Below are 13,612 nucleotides of genomic sequence, written 5' to 3' on the forward strand. Positions count from 1 at the left end.
AAAAAATTATAAATAAATTAAACATAATTACCGTTCCAACGACACCTAATTCATTGAAAAATGATGAATGGGCATTACGATACAACCCAGACAACGTTCCTAAAACAAGAGATGAACAAACATGGTTGTGTCTTTTATGTCTATTTTATGTTATGTTTAGCCACCTGTGCAAGAAATCTAGAAAAACAATAAAAAGGACATAGATAAATAGGGTTGTTAATTTTCCAACGATACTAAGATTACCTTGATTTGGTGAGCAATTGAGAAGAAACATCTTTTGAATAATAGATTGTTCGATAATTTATTTATTTTTTCATATTTAGGAGAAAGTCTGCATATATATAATAAAATTCACATGTTTAGGAGAAACTCTGCATGACAACATATGCAGATTTCCTCAAAATATGCAGACTTCCTTATATATATGTGGATTGCCTTATACATATTTAGGTAGAAGTTCGCGTGGTAAAATATACAATATTCCTACAAAATATGCCGACTTTCTTATATATATATAGATTTTGTCCCAAATATTTTGTTCGCATATATATCACACAACTGATTGACAGTCCCCATAAAAAAATATTAAAAAGTGCAAAAATTGACATTTAGCGATGCTTTGAAAGTGCCTCTAAAGGTCCTAATTTCGCTGGCACCTTTAGCGATGCTTCAAAACGTTGCTAAAGACCTTAGAGGATGCACTCAACATTTTTTATTTTATTTTTTTAGCGGCACTTTTGAGAGTTGCTAAAGATTTCAGTGGAATTGTGACCTTTAGCAACGCTTTGAAAGCACCGCCAAATGCCATTTTTTGCAATTATATATAAAGAAATCCACACACACACACACACACACAAACTTCCTCATAAATATGCAAATTTCTTTCAAAATCTACCGAATAGTCTATCTTTTATAAGATGATCTTGGTGGTGTTGAAAAGTTAATGTCCTGATCTATCTATGTAATTTTTGCTGTTTTTTTATATTTATGGCGCATGAGGCTAGAAAATAACATAAAACATACGGAAAAGGCATAATTGTGCCTATTTATCTCTTGTTTTAAGAATGATGTCAGGGTTGTATATCAATGCATGTTCATCGATTTCCAGTGAATCAGGTACCGTTGAAAATATATTTTTGTTTAGTTTCATTGTTCTTTTTTGTGTTTTTCCAAAATCCTTCATTTTTTGGGTTGAAACGTCTTCTAAAAGATAGACTATTCGGTTGTTCCAATCTGCTGAGCATGTTTCTATTCCGGTTTTGAAACTCAAAAATGAAAATTCTAAAAGAGTTTTGTTTGTGACTCAAAATGAGAAAGTTACAGGCCTATGTCTTAGCTTTTTAACGAGTGTAAAAATAAAAGTTTTCGATGTCTGATCGGATAGATATATATATGTTTGCAAAAAACAATTACATATTTAAGAAGTCTGCATGTGCAAAGGGTAAAAAGGACTTTTTAAAACTAAATATTTGTAATTTTGGATACAGGAAGAATAGTGAAAATTGTAAGACATTTGGAGAAAAGCATAATTTTGTGGTACAGTACTCATTTTCTATTGAAAAATTATATTTTACATAAGAAACACAATAAACAATCTAGATTGCACCAAAACGTATTAAAAAGGCCTTTCACATCTAAATTGTTTGATTGATACCATCATTTGTACTAAATGAACCATGCTAAAGCTCCATTTGATTGTTCAATCCACTTAAAAATCCATGAACAGGTGAGATTGAACTCATTGATATGGTATTCACATCATCATAGAGCTATCTTATTTGCACAATTGTAAATATAAAATGCTCTTGATGATACCATACTCCCCATGGATTTTCCAATATTTGCATTGAATATATAGACGTGATCTCCATGGTCCTTTTAGTGGAATACATACATTATTTAAAATTTTTGATGTGTAGACAAGAAACTAAAAAACCACAGGATGCAGTGCACCAGGATTTTAGGATAAAAGTTTATTTTCTAATAAAAAACAATGAAATCCAAAACACCTTTCTTGCTAAGCCATGGCCAACGTATCTGTATGACCTGAGTTGATTAGAGTACCTGCAACCATGGCTTTCATATGAGCAGATCAGGTCAGGGGTATTCTTGACGGTTTACCATCAGGGTCTCTTTGATGCCGTCGACCCATTGCGATGAACGGCATTGAAACACTATGGTTGGATTCCTTCTGCCTCACTTACGCCCCATGAAGAATTTCAACACCTTTGATGCTCTATATGAAGGGCATCTAGAGCACCTGTAATGGGTGTCTGAGAGCAAAGGCTCCAGCCGGGGTGGTTAGATGCCGTTCATCTACTGGATGAATGAGTAGATGAACAGCTTACTGTCAGGTAGGGACTCAAATGGATCAGGTTTCGGTTCCCAAAATACATTGGGGAGTCGGGTCAGTTTGGATCCGGGACAGCCAAATTTTGCAAATTCCTCTTCCTGGAGCCTACTAATTTGCAACCTTAATTTCAGGGGGACCCTTGACCTGATTGGTTGATCTGCTCTCCTTTGATATATAGATCGGCTACCAACACTAAAGTATACCAGCCTTTTTCACATTTTTTGAACGTTTTCTGCAGTCTTATGGATATGCTCCATATAGTTTACTTAATCAAAAATATGTTTTGAAATCATGTGATTATGGTGTATAAGGCTATGTTTGGTAGCTGTCCGTTGGACGGCACCGGAGAAGAACTAGGCACCAGAATTTGTTTGGGAAGAAGGTTTTGTAAATGATGGAAATGGCATAGCATTTGCCACCTCCAGATCCTCAATCCTACTGCCATCAAATAGAGGCGGAAATTACCAACAGCTATGCCGGCTGCTCTTCCGGCTGCTCTTTTAATTCTCCGGTGACCATGCCAGTTATATATATTCTATGATGAGGAACACTCGCCGAAGGGAGGAAAACCCCAGGTGGGACCCCACGACCACCCTGCCTTAAGTGGCCCATCTCTGAAAGCTACGGACACAGCCATGCGCCAGTGAGGTTTGATCCGATGCCAGTTACCTTATTAATGCATGAAGGTGCATACTAATTTACAAGACAACCCGATACTTTTTTTAACCAATACGAAGTGGTTTTTAGCTAGGGTCTTGAACAAGATCAAATGGGCCTAGACCCACTATGGTTCAGGTCTCCATTCAGTCAAAAATGGTGTTCATGGACCCAAGTTTTGATTTAGTTTAGATCAAAAGATACAATAAAAATGTTTCACCTGTAATTCTTCTTTTGGTCTACATCCAACTGGGAGAAGATGGATATTACTATTGATAGTCTTCAACCACAGGTCGGCAGGCTGTGGGGAAGGAGGGGGACATTGGGCGGGATCTTTCTGCAGCGAATTCCCCCTATGGATAGAGGTGCCTATAAAAAAGATACTCTGAAGGCTTCGTGATCGAGGTCTTTCTCATATATATATATATATATGGGTTAATATTTAGTACTAGTGAAGGCTAAAATTTTATGAAACTATTGAGCTGAAAATCACATGGTCAGGCTTCATCAACTCAATCTGACCACATAAATGACTTGAGGATGATTTTTTTGCTAAGGATCAATCCTTTGATCGTGTTATTTGATCCAAAAATATGAATTTTTTGAGTCATAAAATTTTAGTGCATTGTGGAATGTTAATTTTTGAATCCCTTAAAAAACCTGTTTATATGCCGCAATAATATGATTCAAAACTCATTTTCCACTAAACAAAACTTGTAGATCACATCCATAAGATTTAATCTACAAAAGAAATCTAAAACCTATGATTTTCAGCTCAATAATTATATATATCGAGTACACTGGTGTTAGACACCATTTTTTGGCCATTCAGTGATGCAGATGTATTTGATCCTTGGTTCGTGTTTTTGGATGAAAAAATACAATTTTATAATGCTACAAATTTAAATTTTTGTGGGCGTGAATTTTTTGACCCTTAAAAAAACCTGCTTACATGTCAGAATCGAATGATTCAAAAGCCGATCCCTACTAATTCAACTGTGTAAAAGACATCTGTATGGTCTCAATTCCTACCCATGGCTATACATAAGTTGCCTATGCCAATCAAGTTACAAAATTAACAAAACTTCTGATAAACTTATGATGGTTGATGCGAGGATGCACTACACAAGGTATTTGGAATTTACAATTATTAGCAACTGATGCATCTTGTAATTTACAATCGAGGGTAGCTGTGATCGGCTGACAAGTACATCTAAACAGTGACAAGGTGTATTGAAGACCCAGACCAAAGTGCACATTTTGTTGTATGTCTGGTTGGCACAAAGCACAGAGAAATAATACCATTTTGATTAATCTTAGTAGTGCAGATTACAAATCGCAAACAAAAATAAAATAGAAACAAGACAGAATGAGAAAGTAGTATTTCTATACTGCTCAAAGTTTAGCCACAATATCATTGGTGGTAGCTTCTGAAAATTCGAATCTTTTTAATACTAGAAAAGCAATAGATGGACCTACAAAGCAACCCATCTGCTCCATGGTCCGTAGGAGATTCTGAGACTAGTCTAGGAACACTGAAAGCACAGGATCAGCAGATACCTTATCACTTTTGCCCTTGATTGGTTGGACATAGATTGGTCTAGAGCTGGTGATACATCATCATCTTGAAAGAACCACCCTTTTGGTTTTTAAAAAGCATCCACCATGGCTCAAAATTTGGAAAAAAAACGACGTAGAAATCTGAGAGATCCTTGTTCGAAGAAAGGATTTGAATTCTCAGATGCAGACAATTTCTTAGGATTGAGTGCTTAACGAAGAAAAGAAAAGGGCCATTCTGAAAAATGATTGGCCATGAGAACCACGCAGCATCTATAGAAAATTTGAGTTGTAACAAGTAGGGTTGCATGGATATGGACAGTCGATTAGCTTCACTTCCTCTCTGTCAAAGTACCAGTCTCCAATGGCTTCAGCAATAGTCTGTTCACCAAAATAAAAGCTATTTATTTCATCTCCAAGAAACAAGAAACGCTACCATCTAAACCAATCAAGATTTTGAATATGGTAAGATTTCATGTAGTAGGAAGCACATGCTCATTGTAACCTCAGTGAAAACATCCCCAATCATTTTACTTAACCTACTATTGTCAGCCATAAGATGGATTTTTCAGAAACAAGAAAAATGGAAGGAGAACAGGAGACTGAAAAGCTGTTTTCTTATACAACTACAGGCTAGTACCCATACTTTGTTGCTCAGTCTTGGTGATCCCGGTGAATTCCATGTGCTGCTCATCCATGTTTGACAATGTGAAAAGCAAGAATTCACAAATATGCCTGTGGATCTGGAGTTCGACAATCCACTTAATGTCCTGAGTAACTTATTCCTGAATCCTGTCAATAAATCATGGAGTGAAAAACCACTAACAGATTAAGAATCTCTTCTTAAGGATAGTTCTTCAGCAGTAAATTCAAATGACATTACAACCTTGCAGTACTTGCACCTGGTCTGGTGTACAATTGTAGATACTCCGTTTGCACTTGTCCCAATAGTGATTTGCATCTGCTTTATCCGGTGCCAAAATATTTTGTATCTGAAACAGTAAAGCAAATGATGAAATTTGGATTACATATTGTTTAAACTGGAAAAAAAAGAAGTGTGGAATTAACAAATATAATGAAAATATGTTTACCTGCCAAAAATCATAAGCTGGGTTAACAATAAATAGTGGAGTCTGTATGCTTCCAATCATGTATTCTGGAAAGAAGCACTAAATTGCCCCTCGAAGCAAGAAGTCATGTTATAATTAGACAACCAACTAGATAAAATACCTTCATGTCATTTCTTATAATAGATGTCATATTTAAAACATACTTGAGAGGCTTCCTTTCTTGAGGTGCAACCATTGGGAAGAACTTTTCCTACACCCTGACAACTTGCAGGCAGAAAAAATGCAGTAGATTAAGATAAAGCAGAAGTTTTAATGGGAAAGCAATTCTTATATCTGAGAGAAGGAAGTTGAATCCACAATATTAAAATGCAAAAGAATCTGTCAGAAAAGAGAAAAAAAGAAAAGAAATTGCATGAAACAAAAACTAAAACACACACACATAAGACATTTGTGCATGCATTTGTATGCTGCTATGACTTCAGTATGGTGGATTCCAATCCATGTAGGATGTTGACAGGGCAACAGAAAGTGCACGTACAAACAAGAACATTGATAAAAACATTCTTATCATTGTTAGGGAACGACCCTTTGACCTATCGATGGATCGAAAAAAAAAGCACGAAAAAGCAAAAGGAGAAAAAACAGCCACACGAAAACAAGGATTTTACGTAGTTCCGCAAGAATTGCCTACGTCCACGACCGCACCGAGCCTTCTTCTTTATTGATTGAGATACTCAATAGAGAGGAGGATGCCTCCTTAAATAGGAGTCTACCAAAAAATTACAACGGTGGGTTGGTGGCTGGTCAAGGTTCTGTGGGTCGGGCTTGGAAGAGATTGTCTTGTTTCGTCTGCAAGTTCCTAAACTAGCTCACTTTTTCTGTTTCATTATTGTGACTTTTTTTCTTTTTTCTAAGTATGGACGGACTCCTTAATTGGGGTTTGGCCCACTTGGAAGGGTGGTCTGTTTATTCGTCGCTTCTACCTCCCATTCGTGCATTTCCACCAATCACCAAGTATCTAGCCATTGTTATGGGCAACCCACTCGGATCTTCATTCCATCCCTTTATCACTTCTACCTATTTCCGTGCAACATTGAAAGGAAATATGAATTCATACTTGTGGATGACACCATCCATGTAATGAAGATTTTTTTCCTCTTTTTAAGTTTATCTTGTGAAGCTGAAAAAAAAAGTCCGTGTAGACGATTAAAACAAAGGGTCCGGCTCCGTTGCAACCCCCCACCAATTTACCGCAAAGTTGGATCCGTGGAAATTGTGGAATTATATGCCGATAGGAAACATGCTCCACACTCCTCCAACAATCATCTATGGCTCGGAAGGGAGAAATGCATTTGGCAGTTTACACTTGAAAGTAGGTGATGTCAATAATTTCATATTGATGGTGTGTGTATAAGCAATTACGTAATGCATGTCCACCCATGTATCAACAGGCAACAGATACAGGTGGTTGAAGGAGTGATGGCCTGCCTTCATGCACATTACTCATTCTTAATTTTTCCAACTCAATGAAGAGAAGGAAATATTAGGTCAGCACGCACACACACACACACAGAGTTCATGGGTTCAACTTGTTTATATTTCTCACAGGAATGTCTTGACAAGTGGAGTCTCCTGAATATCCTAAGGGGTGGGTGGCTGAAACAGAACATGACATAAAAGGGAAAATGTGGAGTGCTTCTTTCTTGAGGCAGTTAGGAAGCGTTAGAATTCAAGGTAATAAACTGAATGGTAGAAACTTCATGTAGCTTCATTGTGCTAATGAAAAGTAATTCAATGTTTTTCAACAAATTGGTCTACCAAATAAATGAGATCCCATAAAAGACACTTATCAATAATATGTACAGGTTAAGACAAATAATCAATAGAATATCTAGTTATCCTACTATTGGTTATGTTTTACAAAGATGCCCATCCTAGCAATCAAGTCCCAAATGGCAACACTTCTTAATACAAAAGATATGTAATACCAATCACTACTTTGATGCAAAAGATTGAAATTAAGAGTCAATCATGCAGAGAAGCTTCAAGCAAATTTGGAGACTTAAATATCCAAAGAAATTGTATCCACACAAAAAGAGTTATGACGTCTTCTAATGAAAAACAAAGATAGGCATAATAATAAGGAAAAAAACTCATAAAACTAGAGAACAGTAACCTGCAAGTTAACCACTTCATGATAGAAGGTCTTCATAGTGCTCTTTCGAGAAATATCCTTTCTACATAAGAAAAAAGAATTTGATAATGAAAAATTAATCTAGTTAAAAAGTAACGATTCAACTAATTAAGCATGAACTATAGGTAATCAAACTCTATTAACTTCAATAGAAGACAACTCACTCGCAAAATCATATACTAAAAATCTAAACGTCTTACATGCCTTTGAATTTTGTCTGACATCCAAGAAAATTTATGGTGATATGAGTCCCAATTCACCCTTTTACAGAATACATTGTAGAGGAGCCAAGAAATTCTTGCGAGAAATCATACAATTCGGAAAGTTGTTTTTGAATAACAAGGATGTGGAGAATTAACAAATTTTCAATAGATAGCAAGTACAGATTAAAACCAAGATTTCTTTTATCTCAATTGGGGTTCTTGTTGTTTTATATAGCATGAAAAGAAAGATAACATAAGAAGCTTAAAAACTTTTCCAAAGAGCTTTTTTAATTCTTCGGTTGGTGGAAGTATTTGTCAAAAACATTCAGCATGAACAGACTATAGGTGCATAGAGACTTGGAACATACTCATCCAAAAAAAAGCCACCATCTGCAAGGCATTTAACACTGGCATCTTTTGGCAAGAGTGACCGAAAATCATCACAGTGTAAGAAAGTAGCCAATCCTCCAGCAGAGCATCCCGAAAGCAAAGCCTGCACAACCATGGGGTCAATTAGCAAAGGCTTGCTGACATCAAACTTCACCCGCCCAAACAAGACAAAATATGCAATTCACAGTGGCATGTAAAACACACCTCACTCGAAACCACCATTATGATTTGTTTGTAGGATGCTAAAACCATGTTCTTCATAGGAACATTCAGAAAGACAGTATAAATATGAACACCAATCTAACCATGCTATGCATGTCCACAAGAACAGTCAAACAGGAAAAAAGAGATTTTTGAGAATGTGGTACTATACACAAATCACATAAACAGAAGGATGATCATTCAAGACTTCAATAAGACAAGGAAGTTGATAAGATGATCTTTATGGCTATCAAGAGAGGTGTGAACTGTGAAGAGATGGTCATTCTGTATACATTGGCTACGCTACTGAAATGGGCACACATGAGGTGGAGATCATTTGTCATCATCAGCAAAGAAAAAGAAATATCAAAGAACATCCATTGTCACTATGAACCACTCTCTTGAAATTCTGTAGGTTTGATTAAAGAAGGGAAAGGTGTTGAAATAATTGAATTTCTGACAAGTAAAACACGCTTCCTCCTAGACAAATCAAAGTGGCTGATGCCTTGACCAACAGGTACACATTCCCATGTGAAATGTAATACTTGTATCATAATTATTTTCTACCCTCTTATCCATTGTACATATGTTCATCCTTGAGGGGCACTTTTGTATCTATAGGGTTCAAGTCAATCATTTTTTTCCTCTAATGTAACCAAGAGGGATGCCCCTTTATGTTGTATTGTTCTCTTCTTTTTGGATTAATCAAGTTACTTTTCATCTTCTCTCTTTGTGCCCTAACTCTCCTTTTTCTCTCTTAATATTTTTTGTGCTAAAATGGCATCAGAACCCTATTGGGACTGACGGAGACTGCATGTTACTGACATAAGACAGTTGGTAAGATTTGTGTGTTTGGTATCTTCTTCTTCTTCGCCGCACCTTTTAGTACATTTGGTTGTGCTTATGCAGGTATCCCTAGTATTGGTTCTGGTTCAGGAGCATCATGTCATATGACCTAAAATAAACCTATATTAAGCAATTGTAGACCATGTTGTGGTGCCTTTCGCACTTCATATGGCTCCCTCATAGATATCTCTAAAGTTGGCTCGATTACTTATTACTCCAATCCTTGTGAAAAACTTAATGTGTCTGAAGTTTTCTTGGTTCCTTCTCTTGCCATGAACTTACTTTTTATTGGTCAAATTACTCAATACAACTATGATGTAATCTTCACTGCTAAATGTTGCTTTGGGCATGATCGGTCGTTAGGGAAGAAGATTTTCATGGCCCTTAGGCCAAAATTTAATGGGACGAGGAGTGCCATCTTGCATCGTTCTCACTTACCATCCGTGACCCAAGTTATTGCTCAATTAATTGAAGAGGAGACTAAGATAAAGTTGCTTGGATCTTTCTCATCTGGAGATAATGTCATGGTTGTATCCAGGCAAATGGGTGGTAGAATGGGGGGAAGAAGAGGTGGTAGGACTGGAGGACGAGGAGAGATGGGACTTAAAGGAAGATGTGACTTTAGCTCTGTTCAATGTCATTATTGTAAGGGTTTTGGCCACATGAAGAATTACTGCTCAGTTCTCAAGAAAAAGAAAGGAGGTGCATATGTAGCTTCTACTGAGAGTGAGGGTATAATACCAAAGGATGAGCAATCAGGTGGTTCTGCATTGATTGGTGGTGAACTGTTGGGTAGTGGGCAGCCTCAGAAACTAGAGCAGCTTCAACAAGAGATTCAACATCAGATCCAACAATTACAGCGTCTTGCTCAATCAGCCGTTGGTCCTTCTTCCTCTGTCATTCTTGCTTCCTCCTCTGGTACTGCTTTCTCAGATATCTCAGGTCCTTCCGCTGGTTAGATAATAAACTTTGGGGCTTCATGTCATAGGACACCTCATGAGTCTACCTTAACTAACTGTCGTCCCTGCAGTGGCATCAGATGAGTTTGTTTATGGCATCAGAGGCTGAGGCATATTTACAACTCTAGGTTACAAAGTTTAGTGTTCTCGAAAAGTTTTAGAAAATCCAAGCTAATGGTATCAAATGATGTGAAAGATTGCATGAGTTGTAGATTGACCAAGAGACCATTCAAGTCTAGTGATAGGGAGTCAAAAACTCCTTTTGATTTGGTACATTCAAACGTATGGGGACCTTCTCTTGTTATAGCAAAAAGAGGATCATCCTATTTTGTGACTTTCATAGATGATTGTACAAGGTTTACTTGGATATACTTTATAAAAAATATAAGTGATCTTTTTCAAATCTTTAAAAGCTTTTGTGTCATGGTTGAGAATCAATTTGCAGCAAAGATTAAAACTCTGCATACTAACTCTTGTGGTGAATACATTAGTTATGTGTTTGAAAGGTTTCTGCAAGAAAGATGTGTGATTTACCAAAAGTCAAGTCCTTACACTCCTGAGCAAAATGGAGTAGCTGAAAGAAAGAACAGACATATATTGAAAACAGCTAAAGCTCTTCTATTTGGTGGAGTACCTAAAGTGTTTTGGGTCATGGGGCTCCACTTGGAGTTTTTCTTGATTCGGTGAGGGTTTCTCATTATAAAAAAAATAACATATTTAATTCCATCCACATCCACTTGTGTGTCCCCTACCTCTCATCCACCTCTTGGCATCATTTCATTTTTGTATTTGAAGCTTGGTCAGACTTGGTTATGATATAGGAAACACTTGGTCTAACCAAATCTACAAGAGGTTCTTATGCTTCAAGCTTTTGGTTCCCCACTATTGCAAATGTATCAATTAATGTGGACCCAAACCTATACCTGAGACCTAATTGATATACTTAGGTCATATTTAACATCCCGTTAGATAAATTCGGAAAAAGATTTTTGATATCTTGAATAGGACTATATGCACTCTAAACAAGACATGAGATTAAAAAGGTTCGATATTGGTTGCAATTATTAGTAAGTATGAACACATAGTATGATACCTGGTCCATTTGGCTAGTACTTAAAATGAATTTTGAGAACAAAATTCCTTTTTACGGGAAGATGTAAACCTCAAGAATTTTTTATATTTTTGTAAGAACATTATTCATTCAAAAAGGGACAAGTTTCTTTTATCATAGTGATATAACTAGCGAATAAAAATAGGATTTATATCTTAGAGAGAGAGTTTCATAGGTTAGGGCATGCAGTCCACAAATCAAGCAATTTATTCCAATAAGGGTGTGTTTAGATATGGATAGGAGTGTCAACGGGTCGGGTTTACCTGGACCCGACTTGGACCAAACCCTATAGGGTCTGGGTATGGTGACAAATAAGAAGACTCGATTAAGACCCGGGTCCAGACCCGAAGGTCCAATTCATACATGGATCCAGGTATAGTTTATAAAATTTTATACCAGACCCGGGTCAGACCCGAGTTCCGATTAAGACCCACAAATTTTTAATATAAAAATGATAAAAAAATATTATTTTACCGGATATGGTTCGGGTCTGGTTCATGTAATTCTTATCAGGTCCAGGTATGGTTTCTCTTATAGTAGACCCGATTAGACCCGGGTTCGAACTTGATACCATAGCCGAAAATCTGGTCCAAGTCTGATTCCATCTAGGTCTAAACCAAACCCGACCCGATGACACCCTTAGATATGAAGGTGAGAATTCTCACCGAGTCCCATGGTTTCTTTGGCTGGGCTTTGTGAAATGAGAGTTGTACTTCCCTAGATTTACCTTTGACTTCCTTAAAACAAGGATTAATGTAGACCCACCTCTCTTCAAAACACCATTTTCAGAGATGATATTTTGAATTATTGAAACTTCTGTAACCACAAAAACTTAATTTACCTAGGCAGTCATGTGAACTCAAAGTCATCTCATTGAGAATTCACCTTTCCTTGGCCAGCTATAAATCCAAGCACAACTTGAGGTAGTGCTTGCTTCAGCCCAAAACAATGGAAAGATGCTTATTTTCATATGAAATGTCTCTTTTTTTGGGGGGCTGAAACAAACGCCCTGCAGGAAACAACAGGTGGGGAAACACTTTCCCAAGGGGCATGTGTTTCGCATGAAAGCCACATCGCACACATGGGGGTGTAACAATTACGTCCTAATAGATAATACCATAGGTATTAGCAGTGGGCTGCCAAGTTCAGTGTTGCCTCAAGTGATCGTACAAAGGGATATATAAAATGGCTTTATCCACATATTTGTAATAATCAAACCCTCATCTTAGGGAAATCTGTGTTTGTTACATCCTCACCCAAGGGAAGCCACTTTCCCTTGGAAGGGATACCCAATAGGGAAAGTGCTTCGCTATGGAGGGAAGTGTTAATCCATTTTGATAGAAAGGATGTGTTTTTGCATTTATTATGTTGGCTCTACCACAGTTTCCATGTACACGCTTGTTCCATCTCCATAGAAAATGGCTTGAAAATTTCTTATAGGAAAAAAAAAACTGCCTATGAGAAGTTTTGATATGATAATTTTTCTCTAAATTCCTTCATTCGATTTTGCATCTTTTTGTGGGTTGTGTTTTTTTAAATTCTTTTTGGTTGCCGTTTGGAGCCTTGACGGGCTGAAATTAGGGAACTGGATCCTGAAATAAAGTGCTAAGGAAGGGATGTGATATCTCTACGAGCTACACAAACGCATACACACATACAAAGTAGCCACTAATGGGCAAAAATACAATAAACCACAAAAGTGGTAAACACACAAAGTGAGAAGAAATAAATGTATTTCACTCTAGAATGGCTTCAAAGAAGCTTAAGATACAATGGGGAGAACCCCTTTATTTATAGACAAAGAGAGGGCCTTGGAAGGGCTCCTAAAGGGACGTTGGAGCCCTTCCAACGGTCATAAATATGACCGTTGGATGCTCCAACGTCCCTCTAGGGTGGCCTTCCCAAGGTAAAAAAAAGGAAGAAATAAGAAAAGAAAAAAGAGAAAAAGTAAAAAGAAAAAAGGAAGAAAAAGAAAAGGTAAAAAGAAATAAGAAAATACATGGTGCGTGAATAGGTAAAAAGACTATTTTACCCCTAGTGGGTATTACAAGAATATATATATATATATAGA

At 37.0% G+C, this 13,612-nt stretch overlaps 1 protein-coding gene across 3 annotated transcripts in view; it reads right to left on the bottom strand.

Annotated features, from left to right (window-relative positions):
* Nucleotides 1–4,300: 4,300 nt before the first annotated feature.
* Nucleotides 4,301–13,612, bottom strand: part of LOC149828291 (pectin acetylesterase 5-like) — a 36,666-nt gene continuing 27,354 nt past the window's right edge. For 2 of the 3 annotated variants that reach the window (XM_090016806.1, XM_090016805.1), the window contains exons 6-12: nt 8,403–8,527; nt 7,814–7,874; nt 5,841–5,894; nt 5,659–5,736; nt 5,454–5,559; nt 5,214–5,359; nt 4,301–4,948 (exon numbers count right to left, since the gene is read on the bottom strand). In XM_090016806.1, coding sequence (XP_089872932.1) covers nt 4,841–4,948; nt 5,214–5,359; nt 5,454–5,559; nt 5,659–5,736; nt 5,841–5,894; nt 7,814–7,874; nt 8,403–8,527 — 678 coding nt within the window. In that variant the 3' untranslated portion in view covers nt 4,301–4,840. Of the gene's footprint in view, nt 4,949–5,213; nt 5,360–5,453; nt 5,560–5,658; nt 5,737–5,840; nt 5,895–7,813; nt 7,875–8,402; nt 8,528–13,612 lie in introns of those variants that run through there. The other variant, XM_090016807.1, reaches the window with a different exon arrangement.

Source organism: Nuphar pumila, chromosome 9 (genome assembly GCF_984573655.1).
Source record: "Nuphar pumila chromosome 9, dmNupPumi1.hap1.1, whole genome shotgun sequence".
Lineage (NCBI taxonomy): Eukaryota > Viridiplantae > Streptophyta > Magnoliopsida > Nymphaeales > Nymphaeaceae > Nuphar > Nuphar pumila.